The 14,067-nt window shown below is 44.7% G+C and overlaps 1 protein-coding gene across 1 annotated transcript; it reads left to right on the top strand.

Annotated features, from left to right (window-relative positions):
* The first annotated feature begins 4,924 nt into the window (after window positions 1–4,924).
* LOC139763457 (trypsin-like) lies at window positions 4,925–13,506 on the top strand. Its single transcript, XM_071689528.1, has 7 exons — window positions 4,925–5,196; window positions 6,362–6,519; window positions 7,396–7,545; window positions 8,974–9,054; window positions 10,463–10,582; window positions 12,069–12,221; window positions 12,803–13,506. Exons 1-7 carry the CDS (start codon window positions 5,169–5,171, stop codon window positions 12,968–12,970), a joined length of 858 nt encoding a protein of 285 aa, XP_071545629.1. The 5' UTR covers window positions 4,925–5,168; the 3' UTR covers window positions 12,971–13,506.
* Window positions 13,507–14,067: the final 561 nt, after the last annotated feature.

Raw genomic sequence — 14,067 nt, 5'->3', positions numbered from 1 at the left:
GGGCTGCTGCTCCTGCTGCTGCTGCAGTCACGGAGGAAACTAGACTAAACCTCTGATGGACAGCGAAGGCCTTTGTGGGGAGAGAGGGAGGATGGGGGGGGAGTTGAAACAGATCACCTTACTCCCAGTGGCGACATCTAACCCCCTCCCCACCCACCCACAGCCCCCAGCCACACGAGTCAGTCACCCTGCTTGCCCTACCTCAACACAACTAGCGACCCGAACGACAGCACGACTTCATCATCCTCATAATCACACTCGGTACAAGTGATGATCTTACTGTCGTTAACTACCCTCTGAACAAAATTAGGCGCACGCGTCATACTGGTAACGCGACGGTGGTTGGGCCCGGCACGCGCTGGGGGTCAATTGGACAATTGGTGAGGCAAACTTACCCGGCGCCAGGCGGGCCAATGCGTCTGGGAAAGTTCCAAGGCCCCGAGATAACTGTGTACTCTTGCCTATCACGCGATCCTGCATCTCTGTAAACGAAGAATCGTCCATTACCAGAGGATCAATTAAGGATTCCAAACATTACTCAAAAGGTGAAAGGGTTTAAGGCATTCAAAAAAAAAAATTAAAAAAACTCGATAAAAAACATTCACTAAGTTTTTGCGCCATAGTTTAAGAGCGTCACATCTAATAGCCAGAGAAAAAGACAGAAGTATCATGGCAGACAACCTTCAAACTTGTCCACAGTACAAAAATCAGGTAAGTTTTCACACCAAAAATCATATATTTCTCATCTAATTCCTAAGAATGGAAGCAACTTACGCTGACAATGTTCAAAGTTACAAATTCTTATATATATATATATATATATATATATATATATATATATATATATATATATATATATATATATATATATATATATTACAGCCTCGATCTTAACGTGAAGAATTAGGCAAACATAATAACATACAGATGTTCACGAAATCATATCAACAAGGAATGAAATGTCATTAGCAATAAGAATATTAAGAATATCAAGTCCAGTAGAAATTTATGGAGAAAATCGTAACTCAGCATCTAAGTCCTGGCCACAAAAAAGAATACAAACCAAACTCAAAAATGTGACACGACAAATTTGTATAAAATTCCTCAAGCAACGTATGACATCCTTTTTTTTTTCTCTCGTGCTTTAAGAAATGTTGATCGTTATTTGGTTGGTTTACATCCCCTCCGCCAGATGGACGACATCAGAGATACGGTTACTTATATACGAAACTCAGTCCTCATTTCTCCAGCAGCTGTCTATTATAGACAATCTGTCCGTTCTCCTCTTTACCTCACAGTTAAGTTATTTACAGTGTATATTCCACATCAAACCATCGGGCATTTCTATCAGATCAATGCACAATAGCTATGCCATTTACACTTATTACTTGAAAAGAGGAAAGCGAGAGCAGAATTCAGAAGACTTCCTTTGTTCTCTACATATCAACTTATTCTCCACGTCTAGTTGCTTGCTGTATGCACGTCAGTCCCACTTCTCGACTACCCTTCTGGTTCATGGTCTTGTGTATCAGTAACTGGAAAACTGTGGACGTGTATTTCTTTTCTTATCTTTTCTTGTGGGTACTTCATAATGGGGAAATGAAACGTTGTGAGGTACATAGTACATATCAGCTCTGGACGTAATACGTACATGCATTCCGTCACCAGTATTGGTAATATTCCCATTTTCTTTCATGCTCGAGAAAACGTATAAGCACCTTTAGGGTATACCACGATATAACACTCTATTTACCCAACCTTATCAACTCCCCTTTAGTATCTTCCTGTTACTTTACATATCGTCAAAAGCAAACGCTGACATGATGGTATCCATGGTATACGCATTATCTATTAGAACAAATCCGTTTAATAACTCCGTATACAAAGTTTGTTCATATTTGATACAAAAGAATGAAATCGGACTCGGTACTTCTGATTACATTAGGAATCATCATATCACACAGAACACCATAGACACCAGCAGAAAAGACACAGATAATCTTGATATCAAGATCAGATCGACTTTAAATGTAATGACAGTAATAATAACAAAGGATTTAAGTGCTTGTACAGAGCTCCTTTGACTATACCTCTTAGCTGATGTTCGTTTACCTTATACTCCTGCAAATGACATTCTTTTTATCATATAGTTTGAAAAAAAAAGAGCCCGCCTTCTATATATTTTCAAAATCGATACACGGCTAAACATTATTGTGGGTACAAACATGCGACGCTCGCAAGGTGACATCATCGTACACCTGGTGGCTGAAACTAATGATTCCAATGGTGTGAGCACCCGCAACCAGCCTCAGTGTGCCTCAGGGCTATCTTGAGTGAATAATGTTCTTTCTTCACTCTTTCAGGACCTAGAATACCTCAAGAACCTTGCCAGTTCTATGCCCAGAAGTCTACAGATGGTAATAATCATGGCCAAAGGAAAGATGACAAAGTAACGAAATGTAAATGTGACACCGCCTTTAAAAGTGTTTGGTGGATTTTTTTTTCTTTTTTTGGCGGACAGTGCACCTCTGAAATTGACATTCTTTTACTTTAAACTCCTCAAATTGACGTTTCTCTATCTCATATTGCTGATACTGACGTTCATCTTAAACTCATGGAACTGGAACCAACGTCCCTTTATCTTATACTATTGAAACTGACGTTCTCTCTCTTATACCCCTTCAAAGTGACGATCCTTTTACCTTATATACTCTTATACCCTTCAAACTGACGATCCTTTACCTTATATACTCTTATACCCTTCAAACTGACGATCCTTTACCTTATATACTCTTATACCCTTCAAACTGACGATCCTTTACCTTATATACTTTTCAGAATCATACTTTCCCATCCTGATTCTAACGACAGCGCCTCAAATCTCAACTGCTGCTCATCACAGCGCTTAGAAAATTCTACAATACTGAAAAACAAAATTTCTCGACTTACAAGTAAAAGTTGAAGATCTAGGTACGTACGGTGAGGGGAATGTCTGGAGCATGACCCTGGGAGGCACAGACCTCACTGGTAACAAGGCAAGGATGAGTGAGCAAACGAGAAACCTGACGGGAATCTGCCTCACTAAAGTCTTCTGCCCTTCAAACTGGTGGACGACCATCAAGATGCATAAAGAGGACGCAGTCCGGCCATCAATTCATTCGTACAACTAGCTCATATTTTGTCTATTTTCTATCAATTTATCTGTACAACTAGCTCATATTTTGTCTATTTTCTATCAATCTATCTGTAAAACTAGTTCATATTTTGTCTATTTCTATCAATCTATCTGTACAACTGGCTCATATTTGGTCTATTTCTATCTATCCATCTGTACAACTAGCTCATATTTTGTCTATTTCTATCAATCTATCTGTACAACTGGCTCATATTTTCTCTATTTCTATCAATCTATCTGTACAACTGGCTATCACTGCGTCTCCTTCTATCAACCCTATCAGTATAAACTGTGTGTCTGCCTTGTATAACAGCCTCTCAAACAGTTGCTCACACACTCGCACTCTCCCTTGTTCACTCTGGCCCTCTTACTCTCACGCCCTCTCTCTCTCTCTCTCTCTCTCTCTCTCTCTCTCTCTCTCTCTCTCTCTCTCTCTCTCTCTCTCTCTCTCTGATGGAGGAACAGGAAGGTGAAAACAAAAGAGGAAGGAGGGAGGGGAAAATCGGACCTATTACTAATGAACAACATCAAATTTCAAGAAATCCTGGTGGATGATCCATTCAGACAGTTGCATACAACCAAATATAACCATAAGTAAATCCTGCACGAGTCTTGTATAATCTAAAACCCACAGCAGAATTTCAATAACCACAACCAGTTTTCGTCAAAGAACACACTAGAGACAAAAGGGGTTTGTATTCACCATCCTCGCTAGATCTGATATTTACGTAAAATAAGTGAAAAAAAAAATATCTCACACGATTTATCACTGTCTCTTTCCCTACACCTCGAAGGCTTTGGAACTCTTTACCCTCTCATGCTTTTCCCATTAACGTCACAGACCCGACACTGCAAAAGACAGGCTTTTCCACTTCATCTAAAATTCATAAACACTTATATCCTCGTCTCTCCTCTTTCCCTTTCATTAACATCTTTATATTTCAATTAAGACCCAGGCGTGATGTCGACTTTTGTCCATGACAGGAGCCTTAAAAAAAAAAACACGATCACGTAGCGTTTAACTCTGACTATGTGGTGCATAAAGGCACGAAATGACCGTAGTGGATATCAGACTCATGAAGCTACGGTCATAGGAATCATAAAGCGTCAAGCAGCAACTGGGAAATAAATTCCATATTGAAACTACAGAATATAATTGTGGAAGCCTGTGTCATCTACAATGATGGAGATCAGAGCAAGGGTGCCTTTGACAGTAAAGAGATTAGATTAGACAATATATTTAATAACGTCACGAAACAGGATACACACACACACATATATATATATATATATATATATATATATATATATATATATATATATATATATATATATATATATATATATATATTCTTTCTTTGATCGCTCCTTATCCTATTCTTTCGTTCTCTCGTATCTACCCGACTATCTCACGTCCTGCAAACCACTGCTGCATCTCTCAACCCACGCCAGCAGTGCCAACTCAGGACGACTGTTAATTAAGCGCGTGATTAATGACAGTGTCAAGCAGTGGAAACAATGTAAACATTAAACTTGCCAGGTGACGACCATAAGGGCGAAAAGCTGGCTGAAACTGGTGATACTATTATATAGGCATTCTATTGAACTGTAGAGAGGGTCGCTTTTCCTTGCCTATCACATCCACCGTTAAGACAGTGGCATAACTCCCTCTCGTTCTCACCCCGGCAGCTGTTCCTTCCCATGACGTTATCTCGTCCACCAGGACAAACGACGTCGAATTTTCACTCATTCCCTCACCACACGCAATCAGATCGGTATTGGCTTTGTTCCTCAGTCATCCCTGTCCGGTTATGCAAGGGCCAAGCCTCCTAATAAGCCCGTAGAGGACCACACTTTCATCTTGAGCAAAGAGAAACGAGCGGAGGCACAAGGCCCACCGTGGGCCGTCTGTTTACATTGCATGAGAATATAAACCCGGTGCGCCGGCGTCCCTGTGGGTGAACTCCTGTCTCCTAGCCCAGTCTGAGGCGGGATGGTGCCGCTCCCCTCCACACTACTAGGTACGTTAGTAGCTTCTCTGTGTACGGTAACTGGGTCTTCTCTGAGCGATGGCTGGCTTTCCACGTACAACCGATTAGTTTTTTCTCTTTTATGCTAAATTCTGAGTGTTTTCCAGAAACGAACAAGATGTATTTCATCTGAAACATTGACGGTTTACGTGACAAGTTTTTTTTTTTTTTCATATGAGAAAGGGAGAAAAAGATTCTGAGCGATCGGTGCCTGAACACAGAGGATGGAAGGCATGCACGGGATAGAGTGAACTGGAACGATGTGGTAAGATGGGGGTCGACGTGCCGTCAATGGACTGAGCCACGGTATGTGAAGCGTTCGAGATAAACCATGGAAAAGTCTGTAAAGGCCCGGTTGCGGATAGGTTTCGGTGCATTACGTGAGAGAGCTATAGAATGTATGAGAGCGGATGCAGCATTTCTTCGTCTTCTGGCGCTATCTCGTTAACGCAGGGAACAGCGATCAAGTATCATAGAGAAAAAAGCTATTGTATTTCTGCATGGAGGTTAGTCGATGGATGGTTATGAAGCAGCTTGGAAGGGAGGGTCAAGTGCTCTTGCATACAACTGAGCACTGATCATACTGAAGTAAGACTGTGTTGAATATATCATTGCCTAGCTGTGGTGTTGAATCTCTGTGGTTGCTCGGCAGCCGGTGATTGTTCTGGGACCTGTTTTGTGTGGTTTGTCATTCTGTTATATATTCTTTGGAAAGAGCGGGTGAGGAAGCAGGTGAGACATACTTTAGGTTGGAGTGGATGAATCGTTTGTGGAGGGTACCCGTGGATTCCATTTCTTACAGGAAAATGATACGGACAAGTGTTCTAAGAGCGTGTGTGTATGGGCTCTTGTGTCAAGGGTGTCCCTACCTGCCTATAAGTACGTAAGGCGAGATCCTGCTACAGTAGTAGGGCTGGCATATAGTGCTTGTCTTGCTTGCTGGGCAACGCATTCGTCACAACATATTCACACAAGACGAGCAAATGGTGCATGACATAAACATAATCATATCATAAGCAATTATCGACACATAAGTCTCTAAAAACTACACGTCAACATATATTTCATGAACGACATGCTGCCAGATCAGACATCACCTACCCCATACCACACGTGGCTATTACTCTAATATGAACGTCTCCTACCTGTCCCCCAGTTTTGGCAGTCCTCCAGGGCGTGAGGGGCAAGTTCCTGAAACATGAAGACGGCTTCCATGAGCCCCAGAGGGGCGCGGGAGGCATAGGTCGTATCGTGGGCGGGGCTGAGGTCGAACCTGGCAGGTACCCATACCTGGTGTTCCTCAAGATGAGCAAGGTGAGTGTCACGCACTCAACACCTCCAACCTGAGGTGAAAAAAAAAGAAAACGGAAGTTAGTTACACTGTTACTTTTGTTTACCATGCCACAATGCTATGACCTGAGCAAGACACTGCAAGCACTCGTCGACCAACCCATATGCTGTAGCCTGGACCAGACATTAAAGCCACTTGACCAATCCACACGCTATGGCCTGGGCCAGGCATCACAGCCACCTGACCAGTCCAAACGCTATGGAATGGGCAAGACAATACAGGCACTCGACGAACAAGAGCATATGCGTACATAACTATGGGTGAACACGAGGCAGATCCATTAGCCGTCAAACAAACACAATAAGATCTTTATGCCTGTAACCTCTTAACTTCCTGTGTTGGGTGAGATGTATCTTCACAATACCATTGTGAGAGGCGGGGTTTAACTTGCTATTCTTTGCCTGCTCGCACTGGTTTTAAGGTCTGGTGTGTTTGCATAGGTGTTAGAAGCATTAAAATTATGTTTACATAGTAGTCGTTGAACACGACGGTACGACCCTTGAGCACAACGGCACGACCCTTGAGCACGAAGGCACTACCCTTGTGTTTGATGGCTTGGCCTTTGACCTGATCCTGAAGAGTAAGGTCAAAGGCCAGGCCATCAGGTCGTACCGTCGTGTTCGGTGGACTAATAATCTCAACTTAGTAAGGTATATTTCCCACTAGCCTCCTGGGTCCTAGCCTCTGTCTTCACCCACCTTACCCTGCTCCAGCCAGCTGGGGTGGGGCATCATCTGATTATGTCTGCCTTACGACACCCACCATACCCTGCCCCTGCCAGCTGGGCAGGGACCTGCCTGTGTCTGCCTCATGACACCCACCTTGCCCTCTCCCGTCAGCTGGGCAGCAGTTTCATCTGCGGGGGTTCTCTGCTGGACGAGCGTCGGATCCTGACGGCGGCGCACTGCCTGGACGGCGTGGAGGCGCCCGAGGACATCATCGCCGTGGCCGGGGAACACAACTTCCTGCAGGAGGAAGGCACGGAGCAGGTCAGACACGGAGGGCAAAGGTCAATGTAAACACTGTTGACAATGACGATAAATGGGTAAAAGATGTGGCAAGGAAAACTGACAACCAAATGCTGTGGGAATCTACTCTTCTCAACTAGTTTTCGACGAAGTCTTCGTCAGGAGAATAATTCTCCTGAAGAAAACTCTGTCCAACGAACTAGTTGACAAGAATACATCTTATGTCCAGTTTTAGATGCTACCTTCCACCCGAATGGTGTAAAGTCAGAGAATTTCCGTTTCGGATTTACGAAGTCTTTTACAAAACAAATGAAGGAGGGAATGTTTGCAATGTTCGAGTGCGTGAATGTGTATGTGTGTGTGTGTGTGTGTGTGTGTGTGTGTGTGCGTGGTTGTTGATGTGAGCAATTTGCGTGCAGGATTTCGCCACGTATAATCAAAATACAAGGCACTAGTCTTAGGCATGCAGAACGATACACAATGAATCTTATCAAGATATCTGTACCTTTATCAAACCATTCTCAACCTAACTTATGTTCTCATATTTGACCCAACAGTTAACTGACACCAGCCATACCACATCGCAGTTCCTATCATGTATTTTGGTAAACTTAATATATCAGAATCACATGAGTGACATGAAAAATGATAGCTTCAATAAATTTCCTTCATCACATCTCTTCACAAGCAATCTATCGCATCTTTTTCCACCCAAAATAAAAAGTAAAAAGGTGTCTCCTTTATTTCCTCTTTCCCGTTTAGATATAATTACATTACATCTAGTTTCTATTCCTGCCATCCCCTTATCTTCACACGTCTACTCATAAGTTCTTCCTCTGATACTGTACATCTTGCCAATCATCTTAGTCCTACTTCAATCTGTTCACTTCGTTATATGACTTGTTCCTTCTCTAAATAATCAACATCACCATGATTACTGCTCCCTCTTCATGGCTCTGTCCTGATCACTGTCACCTAACCTACTTCTTCTCTATCACTGTCTAGCCTTTACGTACTATTCCACTTATGCCGCCACCACCTTCTTCTATCCTTGTCATGCCCATACACACTGGTATCATCTCATGTCTCTCCTATCTGCTATCACTGTCTATCCCTTCTGCACTTCGGCTTCCTCCACTTCGTCTCTACTATCCTCTGTCTATGTGTCGTCCTTGAGCACTTCCTCCACTCCTGCTGTTTACTCCCACTTCCTATCCCCAACCCACGTCCATCCTCTTCCTTCCTCTCAATCTCCACCACTTCGTCTAACTCCGCTCCCGTATCTCCAACTCTGCCACCACACTAATCTTCCCTATCCTTTTTCCAGCCATTACGCCTTCCCGTGCGACCGTCTCGCCCCTATCCATGGCTCCTCGTCCCACCACCTTAACCCTGGCCATTACTAGGTCTCCCCGTCTCCCGCTGAAACCCATCTGTCTACCCCCACAGGAGCGGCTGGTGTCCGTGATGACGCCGCACCCTGACTTCCAGGGCGATTCCAAGTTGGGCGCCGACCTCGCCATACTCCAGGTCAGTAGCTGGTCGTGCCCGAGCTAAGTCTGACGTGTCCTGCCCATGTTAAGATCAACCGAAGTGGGTCTGTCACCTTGATCTGTTTGTTTACTTTTCATTTATTTGCCTGTTTCCTCCAGGATCCCCATATATATATATATATATATATATATATATATATATATATATATATATATATATATATATATATATATATATTACTCTGATGCTGAGAGAGAGAGAGAGAGAGGGGGGGGTATGTACTTCGTATAAATGGGGTTCCAGCAGTAGTGACAAGGTAGGGAGCAGCCAGTAACCCAGTCGAGTTCACACAGGGGACTTGTATATTAGCCAATACTACATCATAATACAGCCTCTAAAGAAGAATAACAGCACACACACACACACACACACACACATCTGGGGAAGAGAGGATCACACAAAGCTGGCTGGCTAACGGTCAGATCTGGTCGGATCGTCCAGCAATATACCCCAGCCATAGCGGGGACAGCGTCCCACATGAGGGCCAACATGGGCTGCATGTATGGCCAACGAGCGAGAGAGCGTGACGCATGGAGAGGCAGAGTGCATCCATATGAGCATGACTGTACTACCCTCGGACACGACGGTACGACCTTTGGCCAGGATGACTTGGCCTCCGACCTGATCCTTGAGGCTCAAGAGTTAACTTTTAAGACACATGTCGCTCCTGATCCATTGTAGAACGCTGACAAAAGACGAAAGATGGTCAAAAAAAAAAATTATAATTTTGACACAAATCTGCCATCGTTTGAGTGTAAGGTCCCTGAAATGTTTAGGTCAGTTTCCTCTGCGAATGATGAGTTGTGGCATTAAGAGACGATCTCCCAGGATATATGGTCAAGAAAGGATGGTCCAAAGGCAGGTCGAGGAAGTTGGTGATATACAAAAAATACGTCTTAGAAAAGGCCAAACGTTATCAAAGCTCCATGACCAAGACCTAGGGAGGGAGAAGGAGGTCTGGGATTAAAGTCTGGAGGTGTGGAGGTCTGGTGGACGCCTTATGTTTACAACTACGTAATAATGGATGAGGCAAGTCAGTTTTTTTATCATTTTCTCCAGTGTATTGTGTCCTACCTCTTTTTATCTTTATTTTGCTTTTTCTTTCTTCTCTCCTTCTCCCTCCCTCCCTCTCTGTCTCTGTCCTTCCATCTACCATCATAACGATCGGAGGCGAAAAACGCAATCTGCTAACTTCGACATTCTTCGAATTACCTTCAGTCCATTGTACAACACGATCGAGAGAGATCAATGTTCCTGTTACCCTCCCCCCCCACTCTCTCTCTCTCTCTCTCTCTCTCTCTCTCTCTCTCTCTCTCTCTCTCTCTCTCTCTCTCTCTCTACCCCAGCTGTTGTATTGATTCTATTGTTCCCGACGCCGCTGCAGGTCGCGGAGCCCTTCAGCCTTGGTGAGGCGGTGGCCGAGGCGCCCCTGGCCGCGGCTGGCGACGACGACCCCGCCCCTGGTTCGTCCTGCACCGTCCTCGGCTGGGGTACGACGTCTGAGGTACGGTCGACGTGTGTGACACACCTGGGAATAACTCTGTGTCACCATCCCATAATTTACCTTCTATGTGTCTGACACACGCAGGTCTACCATTATCTACCTCTATGTCTACCATTATCTACCTCTCTGGACTCTCTTCATTGCCATCACCTAACTCTGCCCGTTCACTTCGTCTACTCTACCTTTCACATTCGTTATACTAGTCTACTTTTATCTACCCATCGATCCACTCCGTTTAATGTACCTTGAACACTCTTCATACCAGTCTACCTCTATCTCCCTCTGTCATTGATTCCATCCCGTCACTCAACCTTCTTACCTTTCCTTTATCATCCTCATCTCTTCATACCGACCTCCACGTCCATCAACACACACACACACACACACACACACACACACACACACACACACACACACACACCAACCAACTTACAAGCACCATTAATAGTTGAGACTTACTCTAACAAGAAGACCTTTATCAACACTTAATATATGTCACAACTGTCAGGTAGTTTATCAATTGTAATTCAACTCAGATGACCTGGGATGAAAATCTTCCTACTGGTAAGAATTAAGGTCAAGACACCCCTCACCCCCCCCCCCCCCCCCAGCATATATAAGCACATGACCTGAGAAATGTCGACTGGAAAGGAAACCCAGATATTACATTCACTGACTGAAGTGCTGGAATCAAAATTCTACAAAATCCATTCATACTACTATGAAGTATTTCAACATCAAAGAGGTTATTCATAATGCAAATGTCATACATTATTCTGCAGTATTTCAGGGTGTTCATACATAACATAGAGAGAATGACGAACTGGAATATTTAATGATATTCCTATGAGACCCTCAGAGTCAAGAGAGAATTAATATAACTTATACAACATTTCTCAAAGCTCGACACAGTTGTGCAAACGCCATCCGTGATGCTATACCATTCAATGTGCCATGCTTATCTTGCCATACGGACGAAGTGTATTAGTAAACAGGACAACGAAGGGACACACTCGTTCGTGATCCTAGACAAGTACGGATGAGGTTAAAGAAGACATGAAAACGTTGTCCACGTCCAAAAAAAATTATTTGCTTTTTCTTTTCAAACCCCTTGAACACGTCGGTGTATCCTTGAGAACAACGGTACGACCCTTGATGACGACTTTGCGACCCTTGGTGACGAAGGTACGACCCATGAGCACGACGGTACTGCCCTCTACCACGACAGCACGTACGACCCTTGAGTGTTAATGACCTAGTCTTTGTTAAACCCAAGGTCGTAAAGCTCGTGCTCAGGACTCGTGCCGCCCAGCTATGTGGGTCGTACCGCCTTGCTTGAGGTGCAAGACGCCAAAGGGCCAATGCTCAACGACAATGCTCAACATCCACACAGACCTACTCCCACGCCCCTCCACCCGATCCTCACTCCCTCCCTCCATCCCTCCCTCCCTTCCTTACTCACTGTCTGCCTCCCTCCTTACGGCAGACGGGCTCCGTGTCTCCCATGCTCCTGACGGCGACGCTGACGGTGGAGTCGAGACCCACCTGTAAGGAGATCATCACAGCCTCCAGACCCACCGCCCTCATTGACGCCTCCGTCATCTGCGCGGGAGGGGACGGCCTCCACGACACCTGCCAGGTAGTCCCTGTGTGTGTGTGTGTGTGTGTGTGTGTGTGTGTGTGTGTGTGTGTGTGTGTGTGTGTGTAATTATTCTTGATGTCAATACCACACGTTTCCTGAAGGAGCGTAGGAGTGAAATACCCTGATCCTCTCTCTCTCTCTCTCTCTCTCTCTCTATCTCTATCTATCTATCTACCTATCTATCTATCTATCTATCTATCTATCTATCTATATATATATATATATATATAGATAGATAGATAGATAGATAGATAGATATCCCTGGGGATAGGGGATTAAGAATACTTCCCACGTATTCCCTGCGTGTCGTAGAAGGCGACTAAAAGGGGAGGGAGCGGGGGGCTGGAAATCCTCCCCTCTCGTTTTTTTTTTTTTTTTTTAATTTTCCAAAAGAAGGAACAGAGGGGGCCAGGTGAGGATATTCCGAAAAAGGCCCAGTCCTCTGTTCTTAACGCTACCTCGCTAATGCGGGAAATGGCGAATAGTTTGAAAAAAAAATATATATATATATCTGTCTATCTGTCTATCTATCTATCTATCTATCTCTATCTCTCTTTCTTACCACGCTTCCCCCACAGGGCGATTCTGGGGGTCCCCTGGTCTGCGGAGACAAGGTCATGGGGATCGTGTCCTGGGGCGTCGGCTGCGCCCACCTGGGGGTTCCTGGGGTCTACACCAGCGTGCCTTACTGGAGGACCTGGATCGCCCAGCGTCCCATCATGCACTACGCCTACACGTCTCCGTGACCGAGGCAGATGGGGGAGAGAGTGTGAGGGAGGAGCGCCGGGTGGGTCCACCAGCAAAACAAGGACTGATAACAGAGACAACGAACGGAAGGGTCGGCAGAGGAACCAACTGGTGGACGAAGTCTTCAGCAAGACGGCACGACCCCTCAAGCACGGCGGTACGACCCACACCACACCAAAGGGTCGTGCCGCCGTCGTGCGCAAGGAGGGGGAGGTACGACACCTCAAGCACGGCGGTACGACCCACTACACACCCAAGGGTCGTGCCGCCGTCGTGCGCAAGGAAGGGGAGGGAGGGAGGGTGTCGTCTCAAGACGTGGAAAAGACTCTCTGTACGATCCATAAAATGCGCGGTACGTATCACCTCAAGTGACGTGCAGGGTTGAACTAGGAAGATGATCAAGAAGGTTGACTTAGTCAGCAATGGCGTCCATCATAACAACGATCGTTGCCAGGCCAATATGTTGTCTCAAAATATCAAATCAAAACACGAGTTATGCTGGTATGAGATTCCCCATTAAACTGTGTTAAGAAGTCTTTTGATTTTCATTGTATCAGAGTATATGTCGTGTGTGTGTGTGTGTGTGTGTGTGTGTGTGTGTGTGTGTAATCTCGTATCAAGTCTTGCTAAATAATATGGGGTTAAGGACGACACGGGAAAAACACTTAACCAACAGCTATTACAATGCGGCTCAAGTGATTGTTGACACACCAATAGGGGAAAAAACACACGAGAGAGCAGCACAACAAGGCATTTGGTAACTGGGTTAAGTTGGCCACCAGCTCGCCAGGTTCTGGGGGGAATTACAGGTAATCATGGTTAAGTGGATGCACTGGCAAACAAGAAACAAAGTTGAGGGTAAAACGTTCACCTGGAAGGAATGGATGACTTAAAATTATGTGAATGAGAGAGAGAGAGAGAGAGAGAGAGAGAGAGAGAGAGAGAGAGAGAGAGAGAGAGAGAGAGAGAGAGAGAGGAATCTTGCCATCTTTGAATAAAGGAACTTTACCTCGTACATTCCTGGAAAAATAACTCCTACACCTGGTTCAAAACCTGTCAATCAAGAAACAGAACCCAAAATGACAAATAACATTTT

Source organism: Panulirus ornatus, chromosome 3 (assembly GCF_036320965.1).
Source record: "Panulirus ornatus isolate Po-2019 chromosome 3, ASM3632096v1, whole genome shotgun sequence".
NCBI classification, from domain to species: Eukaryota; Metazoa; Arthropoda; class Malacostraca; order Decapoda; family Palinuridae; genus Panulirus; species Panulirus ornatus.
This window is presented reverse-complemented; position numbering and strand designations above follow the sequence as displayed.

Bases quoted from the DNA above. Each gene is read 5' to 3' on its own strand.
- LOC139763457 (XM_071689528.1), top strand. From the start codon at position 5,169: ATGGTGCCGCTCCCCTCCACACTACTAG. The intron at 10,583-12,068 runs GTACGGTCGACG...TCCTTACGGCAG, and splicing joins GCTGGGGTACGACGTCTGAG to ACGGGCTCCGTGTCTCCCAT. The intron at 12,222-12,802 runs GTAGTCCCTGTG...CTTCCCCCACAG, and splicing joins GCCTCCACGACACCTGCCAG to GGCGATTCTGGGGGTCCCCT.